This window comes from Petaurus breviceps, unplaced genomic scaffold (genome assembly GCF_028583685.1).
Source record: "Petaurus breviceps papuanus isolate PSGF00001 unplaced genomic scaffold, PetGlider_PUasm1.0 90825, whole genome shotgun sequence".
Lineage (NCBI taxonomy): Eukaryota > Metazoa > Chordata > Mammalia > Diprotodontia > Petauridae > Petaurus > Petaurus breviceps.
In genome coordinates this window covers 10,227,742-10,249,868 of record NW_027187353.1, presented here as the reverse complement: position 1 = coordinate 10,249,868, position 22,127 = coordinate 10,227,742, and the positions used below count along the sequence as shown (strand labels likewise).

General features: G+C 43.6%; 1 protein-coding gene across 1 annotated transcript in view; it reads right to left on the bottom strand.

Annotated features, from left to right (window-relative positions):
* Positions 1 to 14,528, bottom strand: part of FUOM (fucose mutarotase) — a 41,778-nt gene extending 27,250 nt beyond the window's left edge. The window contains exons 1-4 of the mRNA XM_069071541.1: positions 14,367 to 14,528; positions 9,644 to 9,712; positions 6,870 to 6,940; positions 5,780 to 5,881 (exon numbers count right to left, since the gene is read on the bottom strand). Of these exons, the coding sequence (XP_068927642.1) occupies positions 5,780 to 5,881; positions 6,870 to 6,940; positions 9,644 to 9,712; positions 14,367 to 14,451 (327 nt within the window). The 5' untranslated portion in view covers positions 14,452 to 14,528. The remainder of the gene's footprint in view (positions 1 to 5,779; positions 5,882 to 6,869; positions 6,941 to 9,643; positions 9,713 to 14,366) is intronic.
* Positions 14,529 to 22,127: the final 7,599 nt, after the last annotated feature.

Sequence of the window (22,127 nt, the reverse complement as noted above, 5' to 3'; positions counted from 1 at the left end):
TTGCTTTAAAAAAAATAAATAAATGAGTCCTAAAAAACAAAAACATAAGTGGATCAAATATAGAACGGAAAGCTTATGTACCATTAATGTCATGAACAACACAATGGTAACATCAAGGGAAGTGACTGAAATTCCAACTTCTTTGGAAAACTAGAAAATACAAGGTTTGGATCCAATCCATAATTATTGATTGAAATTCACCTTCCTCCCTGTTCTAACCCCGATCTCATATTTCTTAATAGAAGGCATTGCATTTTTATTAACAAAAGATGAGAATGCCCATGACTCTTTTAAATACAAACTCAGTATTTATGTACTTAATAGAAAGCATTCATAGCTTGTATAGCTCCAAAGAAACCCTCACAAACACATATTTAAAAAACAATATTGGATTAAAGATCAAAAAGAGTGACAAAATCTCCCAGCTGTATAAAGAGTAACTTGTATATAGATTCAGTTATTTTTAAACATGGCACCTGAAAGTACAGGATTAAGATTGATGCTAATTTCAAGGTTAACTCAGTGAAAACATCTTTGAGACAACTCCCACAACAGAGAAGATGGAAGGGATGACACATTCCCACATGGTTTTAATTTCTTCCACTAAATCTCTATATTTTAAAAGCTTTTCATCCTATTTTATAGGGGTATTATGAGTATTTGAAATGGTGACATCTGTTAAAAATGTTTATAGATCAATGTTATGTCCAATTGGCTGAAAGTATCATTCTTGTCTGTAATGATGCCCTGGTTCCAATACTGTTTATTTGTTGAGTTCTTAAGACTATTTTAGGGTTTTTATTTGTAGCACAGGGGTGTGCTGGCTCTTATTATGGAAAGGGTAGTGAGCTTCTGGTATACATTTCTAAGTACATTGTCACATCTTTCCAAATGTCCAGCACTAAAGTTTTGCAACCTGCAGAGATATGTTACAGTTTCCATCATCTGTTACATAATCATCATTAATCATTGAGTCCTGACTTCCTAAAGATAACTTTTCTGTTGCTTCTCATAGCAATGATATGATCCTGGATCACTATTAGACTGCGTGGTTGATATAAACAAATTCACACGATTAAGCCATTTTTTGGATGCTTCTTTATTAATATAGTACTGGTTGAGCTCATGTGGATGTTGCCCATAGAGAGTCTTTGGAAAACACTCTTGGATCCTGACTGTTTCATTGTGTCCATTTGGACATTATTCGCTTACATTAGCTAAGTCTAATATTGTATACCTTCGGTTAGCATTTATTATCGCTTTGTAAAGTGAGGTTGGTTTGTTCTTGGTAGCTTATGCTCAATGCACCTTGCTTGGAGAAGGTCAAGTGTAATGTTACTGAAATAGGAAGATCTTCCCACCCATTAATAGCCCAGCTATAATACATCCTGAATCACATAGAGTCTATTGGTAGAAGACTTTGCTTAAAGAGAAGCTTGCTCAGGGGAGGCTTGCTTGTAGGAAGGCTTTCCCACCTTTTGGTACTAAGCTAATTAGGTACCGAGTCACAGGGTTGTGATGCCTTCTGGCTCTGAGAAGTATATATATATACTCTGAGTTGGTATTTTGCTTTGGGGGTTTGTCATGAGAAGGATCTTTTGATTTCCTGGTCAAGACTCTGAGCAGGCATTTGTTCAGAGCTCCCCAACTGCTTAGATGTCTGTGTTCCCTCGACCTAGTAATGTATGTATAGTGTATAGCAATACTGCTTTGATCAGACAGTTGGAGTCTTGTCTCTTGATCTTTGTGGTATTTTTTCTATTTTCTCCACATTCTGGGTGCTGACTTTTCTCCTGAACTAGTAGGTGTAATTAAAGCAAGATTAGTGACCCCTTAAAAGTTGCTTTCCTTTAAGAGAAGCAGATCAAAGAACCTGTGCTAGCAGGCCATCCTGGTATGCTAGAGTGCTTGCTACTACACCAAGGTATTCTTAAGTATTACCTTGACCCACCGATTCAGTTTGACCTTTGTGTTCAAGCTCAAAGCCTTCAGTCTCCATTTTTTGTTGATATACAGTAAGAGTTTTATACTTATTGAGTTTGAATCACATTTTTATAATATCACTGGAAAAATTCCCACAAGATAAAGTAGCCTATTTAACTTGTTTTTCAGTTGAACTATATAATGTAAATTGCTGTTACCAGTATACATCAAGTGATTCATGTATTGTTTTGGCATAATTCTCTTTTACTTAAAAACCATCAGAGGATGATAATGGGTGTAAGAATAGACACAACACTAGCAGACTTAAATTGTCTCCCTGGAAGATGCTGCTTTTTATATCAGTTGTTCCTGATATTATTGTGTTTGGTAATGTGTTTTAAATAGAGAACATTTTTCCATGTGAGCGTTAAATTAGTCTAGCATTTTTACTAAGCTTATATTTATTTTTCACTTTTACAGTGCAAAGGCAATATGAAGTACTGGAGAGAGAGCTGGAAGTCAGGAAGAGGCCAGTTCAAGGCTCATCTCTGACCTGGGTTGGCCCCGTGACCCTGAGCAAATCTGCTTCTGCTACGCTCTCCCTGTTGGAGTGAAGCTACAATCTCTCCAAGATTATCAGTTACAGAGAAGGTGCCAACTTGCATTGAGAGGCGAGTTTCCTTACCTAGGAGCCGCCTATACCAATGAAATCACAGGGGTAATACCTATCTGATCTCTGTTTGCAGAACATGATGAAGCCATGAGTGTAGAGCTGGGTCAAAAGCTTTGTGGAGGAAGGGAATAAACACTTATATGGCACCTGCTGTGTGCCAAGCACTGTGCTAAGCTCTTTTTACAAATATTGTCTCATTTGATCCTAACAACAACCCTGGGAGGTAGGTCCTGTTATTATCCCCATTTTATAGATGAGGAAACTGAGGCTGGGAGTGATTACCCAGTGTTTTACCCAAGTGATTTACCCAGGGTCACACAGCTACTGATGGGTCTAAAGAGGATCTGAACTTCCTGATTCCACTTTGAAGCACCTGAATTTAAGCACCAGGCATATCCACCAGGTGCAGCTAGGTGATGCAGTGAATAGTGTTGAATTTGAAGACAGGGAGATCTGGGTTAAAATGTAACTGCAAGGGCACAGCTAGGTGGCACATTGAATAGAGCACCGGTCCTGGAGTCAGAAGGACCTGAGTTCAAATTCGGACTCAGATGCTTAACACAAAAACTAGCCGTGTGACCTTGGGCAAGTCACTTAACCCCAATTGCCCTCCAAAAGTAAAAAATAAAAAATACAATAAAATGTAACTGCACACTCAAAGTGTGTGACCCTGGGAAGTTCACTTAAACTTTCACTGCCTCAGTTTCCTCATCTGTAGATTGGGGATAATAAGCAGACCAACCTCCCAGGGTTGTTGTGAGAAGGATAATATGACTTTATATTTATACAGAGCCTTACAAACCTTAAAGCACTATACAAATGCTCCTTAATGTTGTTTTTGTATCCACCATGCCAGCCACCCAGTTGCCTGATTAGGTCATAAAATCTTCACAACAACCTTCCTAAGTGGCCATTATGGGCATGTCTGAGGAGCATTTCTGACCCAGCGTCATCACTGCTATTTGTGTAAGACAAGGAAGTCAAGTAAAAACTCAAAATGATAGCCCAAGTGATTGACTGGTTAGTGAAGAGAATTTCTGACAGCTTTTTTTACCTCTATTTCCTTAAGATGAACATGTGAGGTTTATCTATGGCTCTGGTGGTCATGGCTTGTCTGCAAATTCCAGCTACATCCCCAGGCTTTCCTGACCAGTTTACCATTTTATCTCATGCAGGGCTTCTCCTTTCAGTTCTGTTCTCTGATGTGTAAATCTTTATCTTCTCCTTCTTCCCCTCTATTGTATCATTCTACCTATGTAACCCAAACCTACATAACGTGGCTTAAGGCTATTATTTGGGGCCCACTGGCTTTTGGATACTGTGGGTCTATGCTCTGAGCATACCAGAGCCTGGTTTTTCCCTATTTCTGCTTGTTGATGAGTTTGATCAGCAGCAGTACCTATCGACAAATCCTCAGAACACTTTCTGTCACAAGTATGATTATGCTTCATTTCACACAAGTGAAATATGGGGCCCAGGGAAATGTCATGGCTTGTTCCTGCTTACCATGTCCCTACAGGAATTATTCTCAATCAATCTGAGGCACTCCTTGCTGTTCATCCAGCCTCCAGTAGAGATGCTATCCCACCATCCACCCACACCTTTGCAAGGCAGGTAAAAAATCCAACAATAACACTTTACATTTAATAAAGGCTGGAGTTCCTACAGCTTTAAGGTGGTTTTACAAAGCACTGTCAATTCTTAATCTTATTTGACCCTTACAATAAGCCTGTGACTTCAGTGCTACAGCTATTATCCCAGTTTCACAGATGAGGAAACTCAGGCTAAGAGAGGTAAAATGACTTGTCCGTGGTCACATGGCTAGCAAGTATTGAAGGTAGGATTCAAACTCAGGCCTCTCCCAATTCCTCTATCACTCTAAACTCTACACAGCCTTATTAAACATACTGGTCCAGTCACATGTGGCTGTACTGGCCAAAAAGATCAAAAAAGAATTGGAAAATATTTACAAAATAAATTTTAAAATGCAGTAAAACATAGGTAATATTACATTTCAAAGCTAAGTCAACATGATGCCCTCCTGTATGGATTAATGGCCCCTACTGCTGCGTGAGACTGCCACGATGGGCCCAAACTCTACCACTTCTCCCTTACATGGCTCTACAGACATTTCAGGGGGATTTTATGTGAGATCATCATCTACAAAGTCAGGAAAAAAATATTCTCATTTTACATAAACGAAGACCGAGAAGAGCACACAGTTAATAGAGGATGGAACCTAGATCTCATCTCTCCTGATTCTTAGTCCGGAGATTTTTGTTGTTGTTGTTGGGGATGGGAACAAAGGTTCAGGAGCCAGGTGGGAAGGGAAGGTACCTCTCTCCCCAAGAGAAAGTCCATGTACACAACAGCCACTGACACTAATTAACATCAATCTAAATTAAGCAATAAACAACAATCTGGTGGGCAGTAAGGTGGCTGAGTATTGGACTTGGAGTCAGGATGAACCAAGTGAGACACTTACTAGCTCAGTGGCCCTGGACAATTCACTTAAACTCTCTTAGTCTCCATTTCTGCATCTATTTTTTTAAGCATTTACCTCACAGGGTTGTTGTAAAGATCAAATGAAGTCACCTAAGGAAGTGCTTCACAAACCAAAGCACTATAAAAATACTAAGTGTTACTCATTAAGTGCTCACTCACATTGGGCCATGCACTGCAGCAGAATGAATATAAAGAAGAAAAATGTCCCTACTCCCACAGCACTTATATTCTAGTGGGGGAGATAAGCACATATATCAATATAAACAGAATAAGGGCAGTGAGGTGGTGGAGTGCATAGAGTGCCAGGCCTGGAGTCAGGAAGACTCAGCTTCCTGGGTTCAAATCCAGCCTCAAGCACTTACCAGCTGTGTGACCCTAGACAAGTCACTTAACCCTGTTTGCCTCAGTTTCCTCACCTGTAAAATGAGCTGGAGAAGGAAATGACAAATCACTCCAGTGTCTCTGCCAAGAAAACCCCAAGTGGGATCATGAAGAGTCACCCATGACTGAAATGACTGGACTACAGAGTAGATTTGGGAGAGGGTAAGATGTGTGTCACTGATGCCCCTCAGCGACCCGTATCACCATGAGAACCAGCAGACACAGAGACTTTCCCACTTGACTCCTTGTGGCCTCCCCAAGCTTGTCATTATGTGACAGAAGCATCAAGAAACTCACCTTGAAGCCAGCCTGAGACAGGAGGCTTTTGTAGGTCTGCCACACGTCAGGTGTCTGGAGACCTTTGGCCTTGTCACTCTCCACCAGGTCCATGACTACTACCTAAAAAGCAGATAGGAAGAGTTGGTGAGTATTCCCCAACTAGTGATCACCCATCCCAAGGATTTTATGAAAGGCTGCACCCCATCAAAGAAATCCCCGGAGACTGAGGAAGGAAGTACTCATGGCCATTCAGTTCAAGTGGGAATAGGATGGCAGAGTCGTGGATTCAGAGAATATCCAAGTTGGAAGGCACCTAAGAGGGCAGGTAATCACAGAACCACCCAATTAAAGGGTTGGAAGGGACCTCTATGGCCATTAGTTCAAGTCACACCCAAAATAGAATCCCTGCTAAAGCATCCTCAGCAATTAGTTATCCAGCCTTTGATTAAAGACCTCCGATGGTGGGAAGGCTACAGCCACCTGAAACAGCTCATTCCACTTATTTGCTAGCTCCAGGATTTAGGACACTGGGTGGGGTGCAGGGGGGGGGGGGTTTCTTCCCTCTGACACGAAGCCCAAACCCCTCCTTTTACAGATGAGAAAGCTGAGACCCAGAAAGCAGGAATGAATTCACCGGAGGTCTTATATCTAGTTAATGACAAAACAGCATGCAATATTGTTTCTGTTACAGCACTGTACAAATATTAGCTATAAGCTATTATTTGAGGGAGAGGGCATGAATGAGGGTAAAGAGAAATTTTCCAATTTGTCATAGGGAGAAACTGAGGCACAGAGAAAATAGGGCATAGGCTCACAGAACAGAACCTAGGAACCGAGTTGTTCCCCACTTTCTTCACTGGGGTGAAAAATTACAGTCTCTGAGCTTTCCTCCTCCTTAGAGGTCTACAAGCAAAGCTTAGATCATCACATATTGGGGATGTACAGATACTACAGAAAGGATTCCTTTCCTTTGCAAGCAGGACTAAACGATCTCCAAGGATCCTTCCTGGATGAGATCCTGTGATTTCTGTGACCTCAGAAGCTCCCTGACTTCTCAGTCACCTTGCTATCCCTACCCCTTAGCCCAGGGACTTGAAGGTAGTCTTACCGAATTTGGCTCATAAGTATCCAAGGGTAGCAGCTTCAAAATAGACTCCAGTAGCTGTGGGATACTTAAGCCTGCAATCACAAAGACAGCCTCAGTGGAGTGGGACATTGGGGAAGGCAGGGCTAAGCCACAGACGCTGTCAGCAGAGGCTTCTGGGACAGCAAAGCCTGACCAGACATTTTACTGTTCAGAAAAATGGCTGTATCCAACTTGACTGGTTAAGATGTGTGGTGGCCAACACTTCCTCTGAGATCTTCCCTCCCACCATGGTTAACAGCCATCCTTTACATCTCTAAAATGCTATAATACTTTCAAAGCACTTTCCCATCCAGTGTTTTATTAGAATCTGAGAGCAACCCTGTAAACCAGGGGAAAATTTATAAAGCTAATTCCATCCTGGTCTGTGCTGTTAGGCAGAGTTCCAAGGACTAAAGAGGTGGTGATGATGATCCAGTGCACTCTGCCCCAGTCAGGCTGCATCTAGAGTATTGTGTTTGGCTCTGATCACCATAATCTAAGATAAAGGGAAGGATTTTCAGAGGAGAGCAAGCAGAAAGGCCAAGGGGCTCAAGTTTATACCACATGAGGAATGGTGGAAGGATCTTGGGATATTTTGCTTGGAATGGAGAAGATTTGGGGGATGGCAGGGACAAAAACACAACAGAAGTCCTCAGATACTTGAGAAACTGTAAAATAGCATTTAGATCTTCCCTGTTTGGGCAGATCCCAAACAGAACTAGGAAGAATGGGCGGAGGTTGCCAAAGAGGCAAAATTATACTTGACCTCAGGAATCAATCAAACAAACAAGAAACATTTATTAAGTGTTCACTCTCTGCCAGGCACTGTGCCAAGCACTGGAGATACAAAAAGAGACAAAAGACAGCCCCTGCCCTATAATCCAATGGAAGAACCACCTGACAAACACTGCTGCCCCAAAGTGAGCAGGCTGCCTGAGGAGGTCATGGGTTTCCCCTATTAAAAGTTTTCATACAGAAGCCAGATGATTCTTCTTCCCCTCTAGGCCACTAAGTGGAGTGATGGAGATAGAGTACAGGATGTGGAATCAGAAAAACCTGAACTTGAATCCTGCCTCAGATATTCCCTAACCGTTTGAGCCTGGGAAAGTGACAACCTCTCCCAGACTCAGTCTCCTCATCTGTAGAATGGGGATAATAATAGTACAGGATTGTTGTGGATATCACGAGATAATATATGCAGAGTGCATTGCAAATCTTAGAGTTCCACATAAAAACTAGCTAATATTTTTTATTATTCATTTATGCAGCTAATATCACTAAGTTAGCACAATGGAAAAAGCATAACATGGTAATACAAGACCTAGGCTGGAGTTCCATTTTTGCCATGTACTAGATCCACATGGGATCAGTTAGTCAATCAGTGTTTTATCTTTAGAAAGCATGTATTCTGAGGCGGCTAGGTGGCACAGTGAATAGAGCGCCAGCCCTGGAGTCAGGAGGACCTGAGTTCAAATCCAGCCTTAGACACTTAACACAAAACTATCCATGTGACCTCGGGCAAATCACTTAACCCCAATTGCCCTGCCTTCCCCCTCTAAAAAGCAAGGGAAAAAAAAAGAAAGCATGTTTTCTTACAAAATGTTTTACAGACATGAATGACCTCACCTGATCTCCTGGCTCAAAGCAAATGTATGAATAACGTCTGTGAAATGGAATCATTTCTCAAAATAACCTTACTCTATAAGTAATAATAATAGCTAACATTTACATAGAACTTTAAGGCTTACAAAGCTCTATAAACGTTATCTCGTTTGATCCTCACAACAACCCTGTGAGACAGGTGCTATTATTTTTGTTATTTTTTAATTTTTAATTTAGTAGTTATTTATGGCATTCTTTTCTTTTTAAATTTTGAGTTCCAAATTCTCTCTCCCCACCTCACCTATTAAGAAGGCAAACAATATATCAATTATGCATGTGAAGAGATAGGTGCTATTATTATCCCCATTTTACAGCTGAGGAAACTGAGGCAAACAGAAGTCCCTTTCCCAGAGGCACAGAGTCATTAAGTGTCTGAGGCCAGATCTGAACTCAGGTCTTCCTGATTCCAAGCCCAGGGCTCTTGCCCTTTGTGTTACCCATTAGGATTGAGAGATCATAGCTTCAGAACTGGGAGGTATTTCAGAGGTCATGTACACCAGCCCTCTTTTTTTTAAACAGCTGAGGAAATCGAGGCCCAGAGACTTTCAACATTTTGTACAAAATGACCCCAACAGCAAGCGGCAGAGCCAGGGCTTATGGTCAAGGCCGCCAACACCAAGTGCAGAATAAGTGGCAGCTGAGACTGGAGCCCACTTCTTCTAATGCGCCACCTTTCTATGAGGCTTTAAGGTTTGTGATGCTTTGCATATATGATATCATTCACTCCTCACAACAAGCTGGTTACTTAGGTATTATTATCATCCTACTTTTACAGATGAGGAAACTGAGGCTTAAATGATTTGCCCACGGTTACACAGCTAATGAGCGCCTGAGGGAGAATTCAAACCCAGTCTTCCTTAACCCCAGGTCAGTCCTCTCTCCAGCAAGCCACAGATGCCTCTCTCTGACCCACTTCTCCTGACACCACGTTCATTTTCCTTTACACTACTTCTAAGAATGTCAGAGAGATGAAAAACCTTCCACTGTTAGTTGGCAACAATTCTGAAACCTTACTAATGAAGGATAAGGTGGATTTTTTTTCACTTTGATCCTTCTGTATCTGGGGATGTGGTGGCAGGAAAGCAAGGACTCACCATCTGCTCTGACTTCCACTGGGCCACACCGGCATATGGAAGAAGTAGGGAAATTGGCATCTGCAAGAACTGAAAAAGGCAGAAGTGTTAAGTTATCATCATTAGCCCCAATAAAAACAATAGCCTAGATCACAGGGGCATAGGTTTGTAGCCAAAAGGAAACTTAAAGACCACCTGATCTAATCCTCCCATTTTATAGAAGAGAAAATTGAGGACAGATGCTAGTGTGTTGTGCCCAAGATAACATCTGTAATCAGTGGAAGAGCTGGCAGTCAAACCTAGGTCCTCTGGCCAAATCCAGCACTCTTGCTACTATACCATACCATGCAATAGTTGGCTGGTAGGTGTATGACCACTCAAAGAGGTGAAGTAAGGAAGGTCTAGACCAATCGGTAATAAGAGGTCCCCTCTCAACCAGGAAAGACAGAGCAAGGTAAAGGACTTCTAACAATCAACCAATAGTGATAATCAAGCCTCCTCTATGTGTCAAGCATTGTACTTGTACTAAGCACTGGGGATAAAAACACACAGAACATTATCAAATCCCTGCTTTCAAAGAGCAGACACTAATAGGGGAGATGACATGTTGATATATAGGTCTATATAAGATACATATAAAACAGGTATAAGGCAACATTAATAGGTAGAAGTATAAGGAAGGGTTTCTTGCAGTCCTGAAGAAAACCAGAGACTCAAAAAGGTAGAGATGAGGAGAAAGGGCACCCCAGGTATGGAAGACAATGAATGCAAAGGCACTGAGATGGGAGAGGGACCATCATGTGTGAGGGACAGCAAGGAAGTCACTATGGATGGTCCATAGAGCTTATGAAGGAAGTAATGAGGAAGAAGATTGGGAAGGAAGGAAGGAAGGAAGGAAGGAAGGAAGGAAGGAAGGAAGGAAGGAAGGAAGGAAGGAAGGAAGGAAGGAAGGAAGGAAGGAAGGAAGGAAGGAAGGAAGGAAGGGAAGGGAAGGGGGGGCGGAGTGTCTGGAAAGTTGAACAGAGGATTTTATATTTGATCCTGGAGGCAAAAGGGAGCCACTGGATTTTATGGAGGGGGTGTATGGGGGTGGGTTCTGTAATCAGTCCTGTGATTGAGAAATAAAACTTTGGGAGCTAAATGAAGGATGTTCTGGAGTGGGGCAATATCTGAATAATCAAGACCAACTATATGGCTACTTTAATAGGCAAGAGCTAATAAGGGCCTGCACTAGGGTGATGGTTGTGTGAGAGGAGGGAAGGGAACACATACAAAAGACTGTGGAGACAGTAACAAGATGGGATACAAAGAGAGTGAAGAGAATGCACTGAGGTGGTCAAGTGGGTGACTGGAAGGATGGTAGTACCCTGCTTAGAAACAGGGAAGTCTGGAAAGGGGGTGGGTTTGGGGGGGGAAAGATAATAAGCTCTGTTTTGGCCAGGCTGAGTTTGACATGCCTTGGGAACGAAGTTTTCTGGGAAGTCAAGACAAGGAAGATATAGCCACTGCATCAAAAATCAATGATATATAAAAGAGAAGATCAGTGCTATTGCTCAATCCAAAAAGCATTTATTAGTTGTCTATACTAGCCAGACACTGGGCTTTGGGAATACAAAGACAAAATAAATCAGTCCTCACCCTCAAGGAGCTCATGCTAACCTCCCACAAATGGGGAAGGAAGACTGACCAAAGAATGCTGGAAATGCAAGGGTCTTTGAGATCATTATCCATTTATTACACAGCACAAACCCAAGATGACAAAGATTGTGACTTATGGATATCTAAAGTCACAGGGTGTGTTAGTGATAGACCTAGGACAGCAGTCTAGCTCCTAGGCCAATGCTCTCATCTCCAGGTCCTGCTACTAGAACCCTTCAAAGAGGGTTTACAAAACACCTCCCTACCAGAAGAGAGTGGATCTTTGTAGGGACAATACAAAGGTCAACATAGCAGCCTCTTTTAAAAGACTGAAATAATTGATTTGCAATAGTCAATTGTGTTTTTCAAGGCATCATAACAGTCAAACTAGATCTCCCTGGGGTTGATGCATTATTGGCTGCACAATAGCATTAGGATAGGTGAAAATGCCACGTGTCTACTGTATCACATAGAGCTCAAGTAGGAAAGTCCAGAGAGTTGGTTCTGAGCAGGTGATGCCTGGATCTGCCACCTGGAATCTTCTTGCTCTGGTCCCTGCTCCTAGATGCTTGGACAAGCGAAGCAGACACAAGGCACCATAGATTTAGAATTGGAAGTGACCATGGAGGACATCTAGCCCAGGGCTTCTTAAACTTTTTCCACTGGTGACCCCTAGGGCTTCTTAACCAGTGGGTCAGATGGGGTGCAGACCCACAGTTTAAGATGTGCTGATCTAGGATGGCCGAGTAGAAACAGGACTTCACAGGGTTCCAGTTTCCACCTCCCCCAAATCATGTAAAAGGTAACTCTGAAGAAACTTTGGAGCTACAGAAACCATAAAATGAAACAGAGATGTTAACCTCCCACTGAGGACAGCCTGACAGGCTGGCAGCAAGCGACCAGCACAGCACTCTGTGAGCCAACCCCCGCCCTGAAAGAGCCTGAGGTTTTAGCCCCCGGGGCGGGTCTGACCTGCCTCCGGCTGAAGGGACTTCAGATCACCAGTAGCTATCTTGGTTTCTAGAATTATCAACACAAAAATGCTAAGGACACAGTGAGAGGTCAGTGCAGTGTGGACTTTGGGATCCAGTAGTTTGGAGTGCATCAGCTTTAGCCCCAGAGGAGAGAAGCAGTTGAGGCCCCCCAGATCCTGCAGCCACAACCACACATGGCTGCTACAGCTCCTGGCCTGCAGATTGTAGGGGGACCAAGCAACCAGTCTGAGGGGTAATCACTCTTGCTTTAACCTGCTTGGATGTGGATTGTGGTCTAGGGTGGAGGTCCTGGGGTGTGCAACCAGCTTGCCAGAGCATGTGGAGGCTTCAGAGAGGGTATATATATAGGCATATGAAGAAGGGTATACGGGCGTATGAATACATATGTGAATGTGTGTATATATGTTTACAGGTATACATAGATAGAGGGCACAGGACCAATTTAATAGGAAGGGATGATACTTAAAAGGTGAAATTAAAAGATGAGAGAGGAATATAATGAGAGGAGGTGGGGAGAGACAGAATGGGGTAATTTATTTCATATAGAAGAGGCAAAGGAAAATGGTTACAATGGAGGGGAAGAATAGGAAGGCAAAAGGGAATGGGTCAACCTTATTCTCATTGAATTTGGCTCAGGGAGGGAATGACATACACACTGAATAGGGTATTTCACCCTACAGGAGAGTTGGGAGGATGGAGATGGGGTGGGATGATGGAAGGGAAGGCAGGCTGGGGGGGAGGGAAGTTGGAAGCACTCACTTTTGAAAACAGACAGGATCAAAGTAGAGAATAGAACAAGTGGGAGGTGGGATAGGAGGGAGGGAAATATAGTCAGTCTTTTACAATATATCCACTATGGAAATGTTTTGCATAGCTACACATGTACAACCTATACTGAATTGCTTATCTTCCAAGTAAGGGTAGGTGACAAGGGAGGAAGGGAATGAATCTGGAATTCAAAGTTTTAAAATAAAATGTTTAAATATATATGTATATATACTATTATTAATATTATTTTACACGTAACTGGGAAATAAGATATACAGGCACTGGGGCATAGAGATACACCATGCTCTACTGGAAAGTCGAAGGGGGTATGGGAGAAGATTATAGGAGGGAGCAGATTGGAGGAGGGGATATCCTGTGGGACTGTTATTTGGGGGCAGTGGGTAGGGGAAAAACGGGGAGAAAATATGTAACTCAAAATGTGGCGGAAATGAATGATGTAAACCAGAAGTTTATAAAGCATTTGATTTGAAAAAAAAATTAATATTAAAAAAAATTAAGAACAACAAAAAAAGAGGTGCTGATCTAGCCCAGCCCCTTCATTTTACATATGAAGAATCCAATAGGAACCAGATTCCAAAAAAGTCATCGTTTTGCTATAAAACAGAGCACGAACCTCCTCCAAGTTGTATTTGCTCAGAGCATAGCCACCACCAGGCCGGCCACAGGTGTGCACCGACTAGGATTTGGCCTGGGGAAAGGGCGGTTGGGAATTCTAGGGTGGATGATTGGAAGAGCTCATCTATTCTTCTCGACCCTAGGCTTAGCAGCAGAAAAGTCACGTTTCTGAAATGAAATTTTGCCTAAGATGGCCTAGGAAAGCTCCCTCTTCAAAGGAACCCCGCAAAGAAAAGTTTTATAAATGCAGGTTTTCCAATAAAGGGCTCGGTGCATTTGAGCTTTCTTGGGGAATAGAAGAAAATGAAAAGATGCAGGTGAGAGGAGGATAAAGAGGAGAATCGGAGGTGGTACTTCTCCGGCGGCCAGATCCCCAAAGCTTTGTCTTCCGGGGGAATCCTAGTGAGATGCCAATAGCCCGGGGCTTTTGCCAGCTTACTTAAAGGAAGCTTTGGGCCCGGTCACCTGACTTCCTGTCCAGTGACCAACCTGAATTGCAGGTGAGCCTCTTGGAGATTCTGGGCGACCCGGCTGGGGGAGGAGATGGTGGCGGGGTGTGGAGGGGTGTGGAGGGGTGTGACAGGGCCAGAGAGCGCAGTAATCTTTGCAGCGTTGGAGGGAGCGATGCGCAAGGGGGTCCTGCCCCTCCCCTTTATTCCCGTCCAGTCTCTTGTGGCAGCCCCAGGACAGGCTTGGGCCGTTCTTACCAATCTCGTCTCCGTGCCCCATCTTCGCCAGGGCGAAGAGCAGCTCCGGGGAGAGCAGCGCGGGGATTCCCTTCAGTACCACCATGGTCCTGGGTTAAGAGGCCACCTGTAGCAGGAGCGGAGAGAGTGGGCGGGGCTCAGCTTGGGGCGGGGCCTGGGCGGACTTCAGGAGCTGAGAGAAATGGTTTCACTTTCAGAGGGGAGGGGCAGAAAAATGATCTAAAAAAAAAAAAAGAGCCCGTGGGCTAGCGGACCCCCACACTTCCCTAAGCGCCTGTGAGCATCACCAGCCGCCACCTCTGGCCTCGCCTTTGCCCACAAGGCCGAGCAGACCCAGAGTCTCTCAGATGGAAGGGGTGCGAGCCGCACGCTGCTCTCAGAGGCTGGACAGTGGCCACCCAGAGGTGCAGAGCTTAGGTGGGATTCAGAGAATCACGCAATCTAGGGCCTTCCTCCCAGGGCATCTCACCCAAAGTCTTCAGTTTACTGGGGAAGGATCCGACCGCTTACAGAAGTGAAGTTAGCTGCCTAAGGTCATCCAGGTAATACTCGTCAGAAGCAGGATTTGAACCTACATCCCAGACTAATAATCCAATTAGAACTGGAACTCAGATCTTCTGTGTCCTTTTACTACAAATCTAATCCCCTCTCCACTACACCAGGATTTCTTTTGCTGTGGCAGCCCCGTGGGGTTGATCGAAACAAGTTCACTAGGGTCAAATGTTGTTTGTCCTTCCTTCTGGTAGAGGACCACGACATCATGAAGGGGATGCCAAGACATACAGGTGAAATGGATTAAAGTGAGGGAGGGAATTGCAAAGGCACTCTCTCCTCTCGAGCCATCTGGGTCCAGTGGTAAGGCCAGTGCCCCTGGTGGAAGGAACCAATTTAGCCTTACTCCCTACCCCTTGAGTCTTGGAAAATCAGCCAGGTCTCCAGACCAGTCTGACTCCCAGTCTAACCTTGGTTCCTTCCTTCGCACCTGAATCACGGAGACGAGAAGATCTGTGAAGCTCCTTGGAGGTAAAGCTCTCAGGTATCACTATTACTTCAAAGAAAGAGCTGGTCTTGGAGTCTGGGGACCCAAGTTCTGTTCTCTGTGATTACCTTTGTTACCTTGAGCAAGTCAGTTAATCTTTTTTCAGTTTCCTCACCTATAAAATGAGGGTGTTGGACTAGTTAACCTCTAAAGCAAGTCAGCCAGGTGGTGCAGTGAATAGCACAGTCAGGAGAACCTGAGTTCGAATATGGCCTCAGACACTTGACATACTTACTAGTTGTATGACTTTGGGCAAGTCATTTAATCCCAATTGCTTTCCCTTCCCCCCTCCAAAAAAAAAAAAAAAAAGGCTGAATCTTAGAGGCAGTGTTGAAATAGGGACCAGACTTTGAAGCAAGGAAGTCTGGTTTTCAAGCTCCACTTTTAACACATACTGTCTGTGTGACCCCAGGCAAATAATGGATGTACTAGTGATCTAGACCAGTGGTGCCAAAGTAAAATAGAAGTGTGTGTTGAGGAGGGGAGGGGTGTCACTAAATTGCACACAAGTATCCCTGAAGGTGCATATTGACCTAGAAAATTTCATATTAACATCATCTAAGTTCTACCACATTTTTATTTTGTTAAGTATTCCCAGTTGCATTAGAAACATTGTGCCCTGTGTGTAAAAGCCTCTTCTCTAGATGACTGAGGCTAGAAATTGCCAGAATGGTGCATGTTGGTAAGCACTGGTAGCAGTTTCCCATACCAGGGAAATCACAGGTTTAATCTCTTTCCCTATAATCTGTCATTTCATTGGTATGAATCTTTCCTCAGTCAACACAGTTTGAAACCCTGATGAGAAGAGAGTCAGACTAGGGCTGAGTGACCTGAAGGAGGGGTCTGGAGTAGGTGGAAACAGATCCCCCCACACTGATTAAGACAAAGCTAGACTGGACTTGGAATGACCAACATCTAGTACTCTGCCTTCTGGATTACTTACTACTTCACTGGCCAAAGCTTGCACGTTGCTGTCATCACTTCTGACCCAGGATGGCCTCCGTGTCATGATTAAGTAATCAATCAAAGATTCGCATATTAATAAGCAGTTACACACTATGTTCCAAGCACCACATTAGGCACTTTAGACATGAGTACAGAGAATGAAATAAGCCTGACTTTCAAACTGCTTACATGGAGATTAACAAGTACATACAAAGAATGAGACCTTGGAGGAGGACCTTAGTGGAAGAAATAGATCTTTTATTATTCTAAAAAGCCTAAGTTTTGACTAGGCCACTAGAAATCTTCTAGCTTCTCCAAGTCAGGGGTGGGAAACCTGTGGCCTGGAGACCACAAGTTCCCCACTCCTGGATTAAAAAAATGAAAGCAACCCTGAAATGTTTGCACTGAGTAGCTGTGTACTCTTGTCCCTGGGGACTCCAGGGCTTTGTACTGTGGGTATTCATTTTGAGGTATGGCTTATACTAATGGGGCTGAGGTCTGTTCCAACTCTGGAATTCTGGGATTCTGTAAATTGTTCCAGTCTAAGTGGAGGAAATCTGAGTCTCTTGGCATTCACTGGAAACCAAGTAGCAACTGGTATCTGTTATTCAGGGACAGCCAGGGCTGCTGGGGAAGAATTTTGCACAAATGGAACCCCAGAAATAGTTGTGGGACACAACAAATTCAATTGAACAAATTCAATAAGCATTTCTTAAGTTCTTACTTAGTTCAATGCATCATGCTGGGACTGAAGGATAATGAGCTATCGCTGCCCTCAGGGAGGTTCAGTATAGTTGGGAAAATCAGACAGAAGTCAGAATAAGAATAGTGCTCCAAAATGTTTTTGTTACTGTTCAGTTATGTCCGACATTTCATGACTTCATTTGGGATTTTCTTGGCAGAGACCCTAGAATGGTTTGCCATTTCTCCTTCTACAGCTCATTTTACAGATGAGGAAACTGAGGCAAAGAGGATGAAGTGACATGCCCAGGGTCACACAGCCAGTAAGTGTCTGGGGCCTGATTTGAACTCAGGTCTTCCTGACTCCAGGCCTGGTACTCTATCCACACCCAGCTACAAAGTACAATGAGAGCTTGGGGAGGAAGGGAAGAGAGAAGGCTGAGAATGTAAGCTTCTTTAGGGCAGGGACTGTTTTCATCTTTGGCTTTGTATCCCAGCATCTAGCACAGGTCCAGTGCTCTACTGCCTACCCCTTAGCTGCCCATGAGTTATGGGCTCAGCTCATAGCAGCTATCTGGGTTGCCATCTATCTGTCCTGGGTCACTGTGTACTTTCACCCTTGGCTTCTAAGCTAGCAAAAACAATCTGGCAAAGACTCAGGCTCTCAGACCTCTGGTAGTTTGCCATATTGACCTTTGATCATAGCTGTAATATTCATTTATCTAAAAGCATGGAAGAACAAAAGAAAAGAACAGAGACCCACCTCCAGAGGCCATGTGCTGGGCCTGGATCAGTGGGGTCTTCCATTACACACCATCACACCTGTCTAGAAGCAGGCTTCAGAGCCTGTGTATGTGCTCTAGATGGTATTTCCACTGGCCAGGACCCCCGTTACTTCAACATGAGGAGGGAGTCATGGGGAGGTTCAGTCACTTGGCCTACATTTGTAGAAGCAGATAATTGTAGTGGTGCATAGACTACTAGATCTGGAGTAAGGAAGTCCTGAGTTCAAATCTAGTCGGAGACACTTATTAGCTGTGTGAATGTGGGCAAGTGACTTAGCTCTCACCTCTCAGTCTTAGTTTCCCCATCTTCACAGTATTGTTGTAAGGATAACATTTGCAAAGTATTTTGCAAGCCATAAGGCCCTAGACAAATGCTAGCTGTTGTTTTCATGGGTAGAATTTGCACTCAGATCCTCTGATCCTAAAGTCAATATTCTTTCCATTCGTACTCATGACCAACCTTCCCTCAGGTTCACTTACCCCAGTAATCTGTACTCATGACTTTTCTTATTTAGCCATAAGTGTAAATTGTTCTACAAGGTTGGAACCTTTCCTTCCTAGGGAAAGGACAGTTTTAATGTATTTTTCTTCGGGATTAAGTGACTTACCCAGAGTTACACAACTAGTTAAGTGTCAAGTGTCTGAGACTGGATCTGAACTCAGGTCCCCCAAACTCTAGGGCCGGTGCTCCAGCCATTACACCACCTGGGTTCCCTTAATGTAGTTATTTCTAAACCTTTCCAGAATCTAGAGCTACCTCTGGCCAAGCTTTCTTCTGGTGTTATTGTAGCAGTACAACGGTGACCTTCTCCTCCCTCTAATAGTTGAAGGAAATTAAAAAATAAATAGGGAGATTTAGGGGATTTAAAAACAAAAGGCATCAGTAGTTAAACAGGCAAGTAAGTATCAGCAGTAACAATCATGTATCTTCAGGGCTGCATTTCCGGCCTTGGTAGAAGTATGGTACTGGGGAGGGAGACAGCACTCTCCCATCCCTGATCACCGGCTGCCATCTTGTGGCCATGTTGAACAATCTCCAACAGGAATTCTACAGTGTAAAATGAATATGGGAAGATTTTTGAGACCCCCCTACTACTCCAGTCACGTTGTTTCATAGGTGAAGAAACTACCGTGTTTCCCCGATAATAAGACCTATCCCCAAAATAAGCCCTCCCCTTACTGTGTAAGATTCCTCTAAAATAAGCCCTCCCCCGAAAATAAGCCCTACTGAGATTGCTACTGTAGTGAAGGTGATCCCCTGCGCTACAGGCTACATTACGGTACCCTCTGTATGCACCGTCCCCTCCCCCCCCCAAATGCACTCTGCGCTCTGAGCTGCATCCAATCAGAGCTGCAGCAGTGAGCGTGTCATCCTGTTCTTCCCCAGTGATTTGCTTATTGAATAAAGGTACATTTTTTGTTCACATTTACCTGTTTATTAAAATTGCTGTCAATGTTCATTAAAATTCCCCTGAAAATGAGCCCTCTGGTGTTTTTCTGTCCAAAAAAATTAATAAGACAGTGTCTTATTATCAGGGAAACACGGTAGGGAGAGGGAAAGGGGCCCAGCTATGATTCCTCGAGGTCATGAAGATAATGCAGAGCAGAAAAAGGACACAGGGAGGTCAGATGATCTCCAATGTCCCTTCTTGTTCTCGCTCTCCATTATCCAAGAGGGGCAGCATTAACCTCTGTGGTTCTCAATTCCTCCTGTGAGAAATGAAGGCGTTGGGACCAGCTGTCCTCTGAGTCTGTGGCCAGCTCTGAGTCTTTCATCTGCCTTTTGACTCCTAAACCAAGAGTGTTTCCACCAGAACTCTCTGACCTCTTCTGGCCCATCTTTACCCCACAGGAAACCCAGCCTCCACCCCTCAGTGTTCTCTGGCTGTGAGAGGGGTTTTCAATATATAAACACATCCAGGTAGGTATCTCTAGCTAGTTAACTATACGTGGATGCAAATATACTTGTACTTATATCTGTACATACATAGGTATATTTGTGTATACACACAGAGATATACATATACACAGGATTCAAAAAGTCTCAGTGTAGTGTTATTAAAGCTTAAAATGGCACTAAGACTTTCGTTGCCCACAGATGTCTGTATCTCCATCTCACCTCCACCTATGCCTCTCTTAATCCCATTCAATAAATTGACCAAAACTAAGAACAAAACTGTACTATTATCTTATTATTTATTGACCTTGAGACTTTAACAATTAAAATGTACTTTCTTGTTACCTCTGACTATACCATACAGAGGATAGAACCCATAGTCCTTCCTGGCTTAATCAATTAGCAGATGACAAAGCAGTGTCCTGGGAGGATCCAGTTCAGAGTCCTGGATTCTACTTCTTACTTCACTCTCCAGTCATTGGACTTGACCCGCTCATGCCTAGATCTCCCACCCTGGGGAGTGATCGCTTTGCCCTGATTGTTTAGGATCATTTTCTACCATGATTCATTTCATTGACCATCTCACCAGCAGCCGTGTGTTGAAGGTTTTGGTGACTCAGTTACCCATTGTTTCCAGCCCTGGTTATCAGACATCCTTGGGGGAGGTTTTGGTAGGGAAGGAGATGCTCTTTGTCACATACTCCTACCTGAAAGTTGTCATGTTCTTGCCACCTCGGGAAGGAACCAAGATGCCACCTTGAGGAGGTGGACCGATCTGGATTATTTTAAAGCTACCTATAAAAGCTGTCACCACTGTGAAGTTATGACTGATCTTCAGGGATCATCACCATGTTGCTACCTTGAAATACTTATAAAAAATTCTTTTAATGCTCTTTGTCCTGAGTTTTGCCTCCTTAATCAGAGTGAAAGCCCAAATGAAGAATTCTAACTTGGCTTGAGAACTGTCTTCACTTTTGTTTTTGTACTTCTGAAATTTTAATGCAGAGCTTGGCACATAGCCACTGTTCATCCTTCATTTTGAAGAGGACCAGTGACATCATGAGGGATGTTTTGACTTATGCATGAATTATATTTAAGTGAGGCAGAGCTGAGCAAAGTTGCTGGTATAACTCTCTTCCAGAATCAAGTGGCAAGGCAAAAGTCAAGATGACTGGCAATGGCCTGAGGTGCATTGGGTGACCTTGGCATCTTGGATGTCTGACCAAGCTCTAAGTGCTCCACAGTGCCTGTTCCATCTGCCTTCATGGCCACTGAAACAAACTGTCCTCATTCACCCATTCCACCAGGGGGAGGCTTCCTGTGCTTGGGGTAGACATCCCCTAACTCACCAGTGGGCTTAAGGCCTGTCAGTTACCCTCCACCTGATTTTGCCTGTCTGTGAATGCTGCAGCTTCTTGGAGCCACAGGTGAGAGTTGAGTGGCGGGTAGATGTCTAAAGTAGATGCTCCCCTTATAGCTCTGTTATTGATAACATCAGAACCACAAGGTTCCAGCTGGTTTTCACCACATGAACTGGCTGTTGGAGAAGTAAACTTTGAGACTTGTATTGCAATGCTGTATTGACACCTGTTTTGTAAAAGATTTCAGCAGAAACCTCCAAAGAGTCTTTACAAGTAACTTGGAACCAGAAAGGAAATGACTGAAGTGGTGTCCCCGAGGACATGGTATTTTCCAAACTGCCCCCAAGGTGTTCTAAAACAGAAAACTGCATGGGACGTCTGAGATCCAAAATGAAATGTGCTGATTGAATGAACATTGGGAGTGGGACACTGGGCCAGGACACTTAATGCTTGCTCTGTACTACTTTGGCTTTTTGTTTCCCTGTATCTGTATACCAACTTCTTTCCATTATCCTGGTGTTATATGAATTTCCTCTCTGAATTAGTCTCCGATTTGGACATTCTTACTTGGTTTGTATTGTTACTGGTCAATGATCCTGTTTCCCATGTGTAATTAGAACTATTCTCTATCACCCTCATACCCAAGCCATGTAACATTGTCTCTGAGCTTAGTTCAGAAATCCTGGCTCCCCAAGGCCTGGGCCCCATTGGCTCAGGCCATCCTTCAGGGGTTAGGTCTCTTGTTAGTTTCTGTCTGTTAACCTTTAGCCTTATGAAGTACTTTTTGACTCTGGCTTTACAGATGCTATTCCCGGGTAGTGTCCAAGATAATTTACTGGGTGAATAATTTACTGGGTTCTCTCTCTGTGGTCACTGATGTACCAGAGGCCTCCTTGAGCAATGGGAGGTATATGAAGGGACTCCCTGAACTTGTTTTCTTGAGTCACCCTATTTTCCAGAGATGAACTCTCTCCTCCACCCCTGCCCAAACTAACTTAATAGTGATCTTTTGCAACTGAACTCTATTAAAGTCTCAGTGCCTTTGAAAGCCAA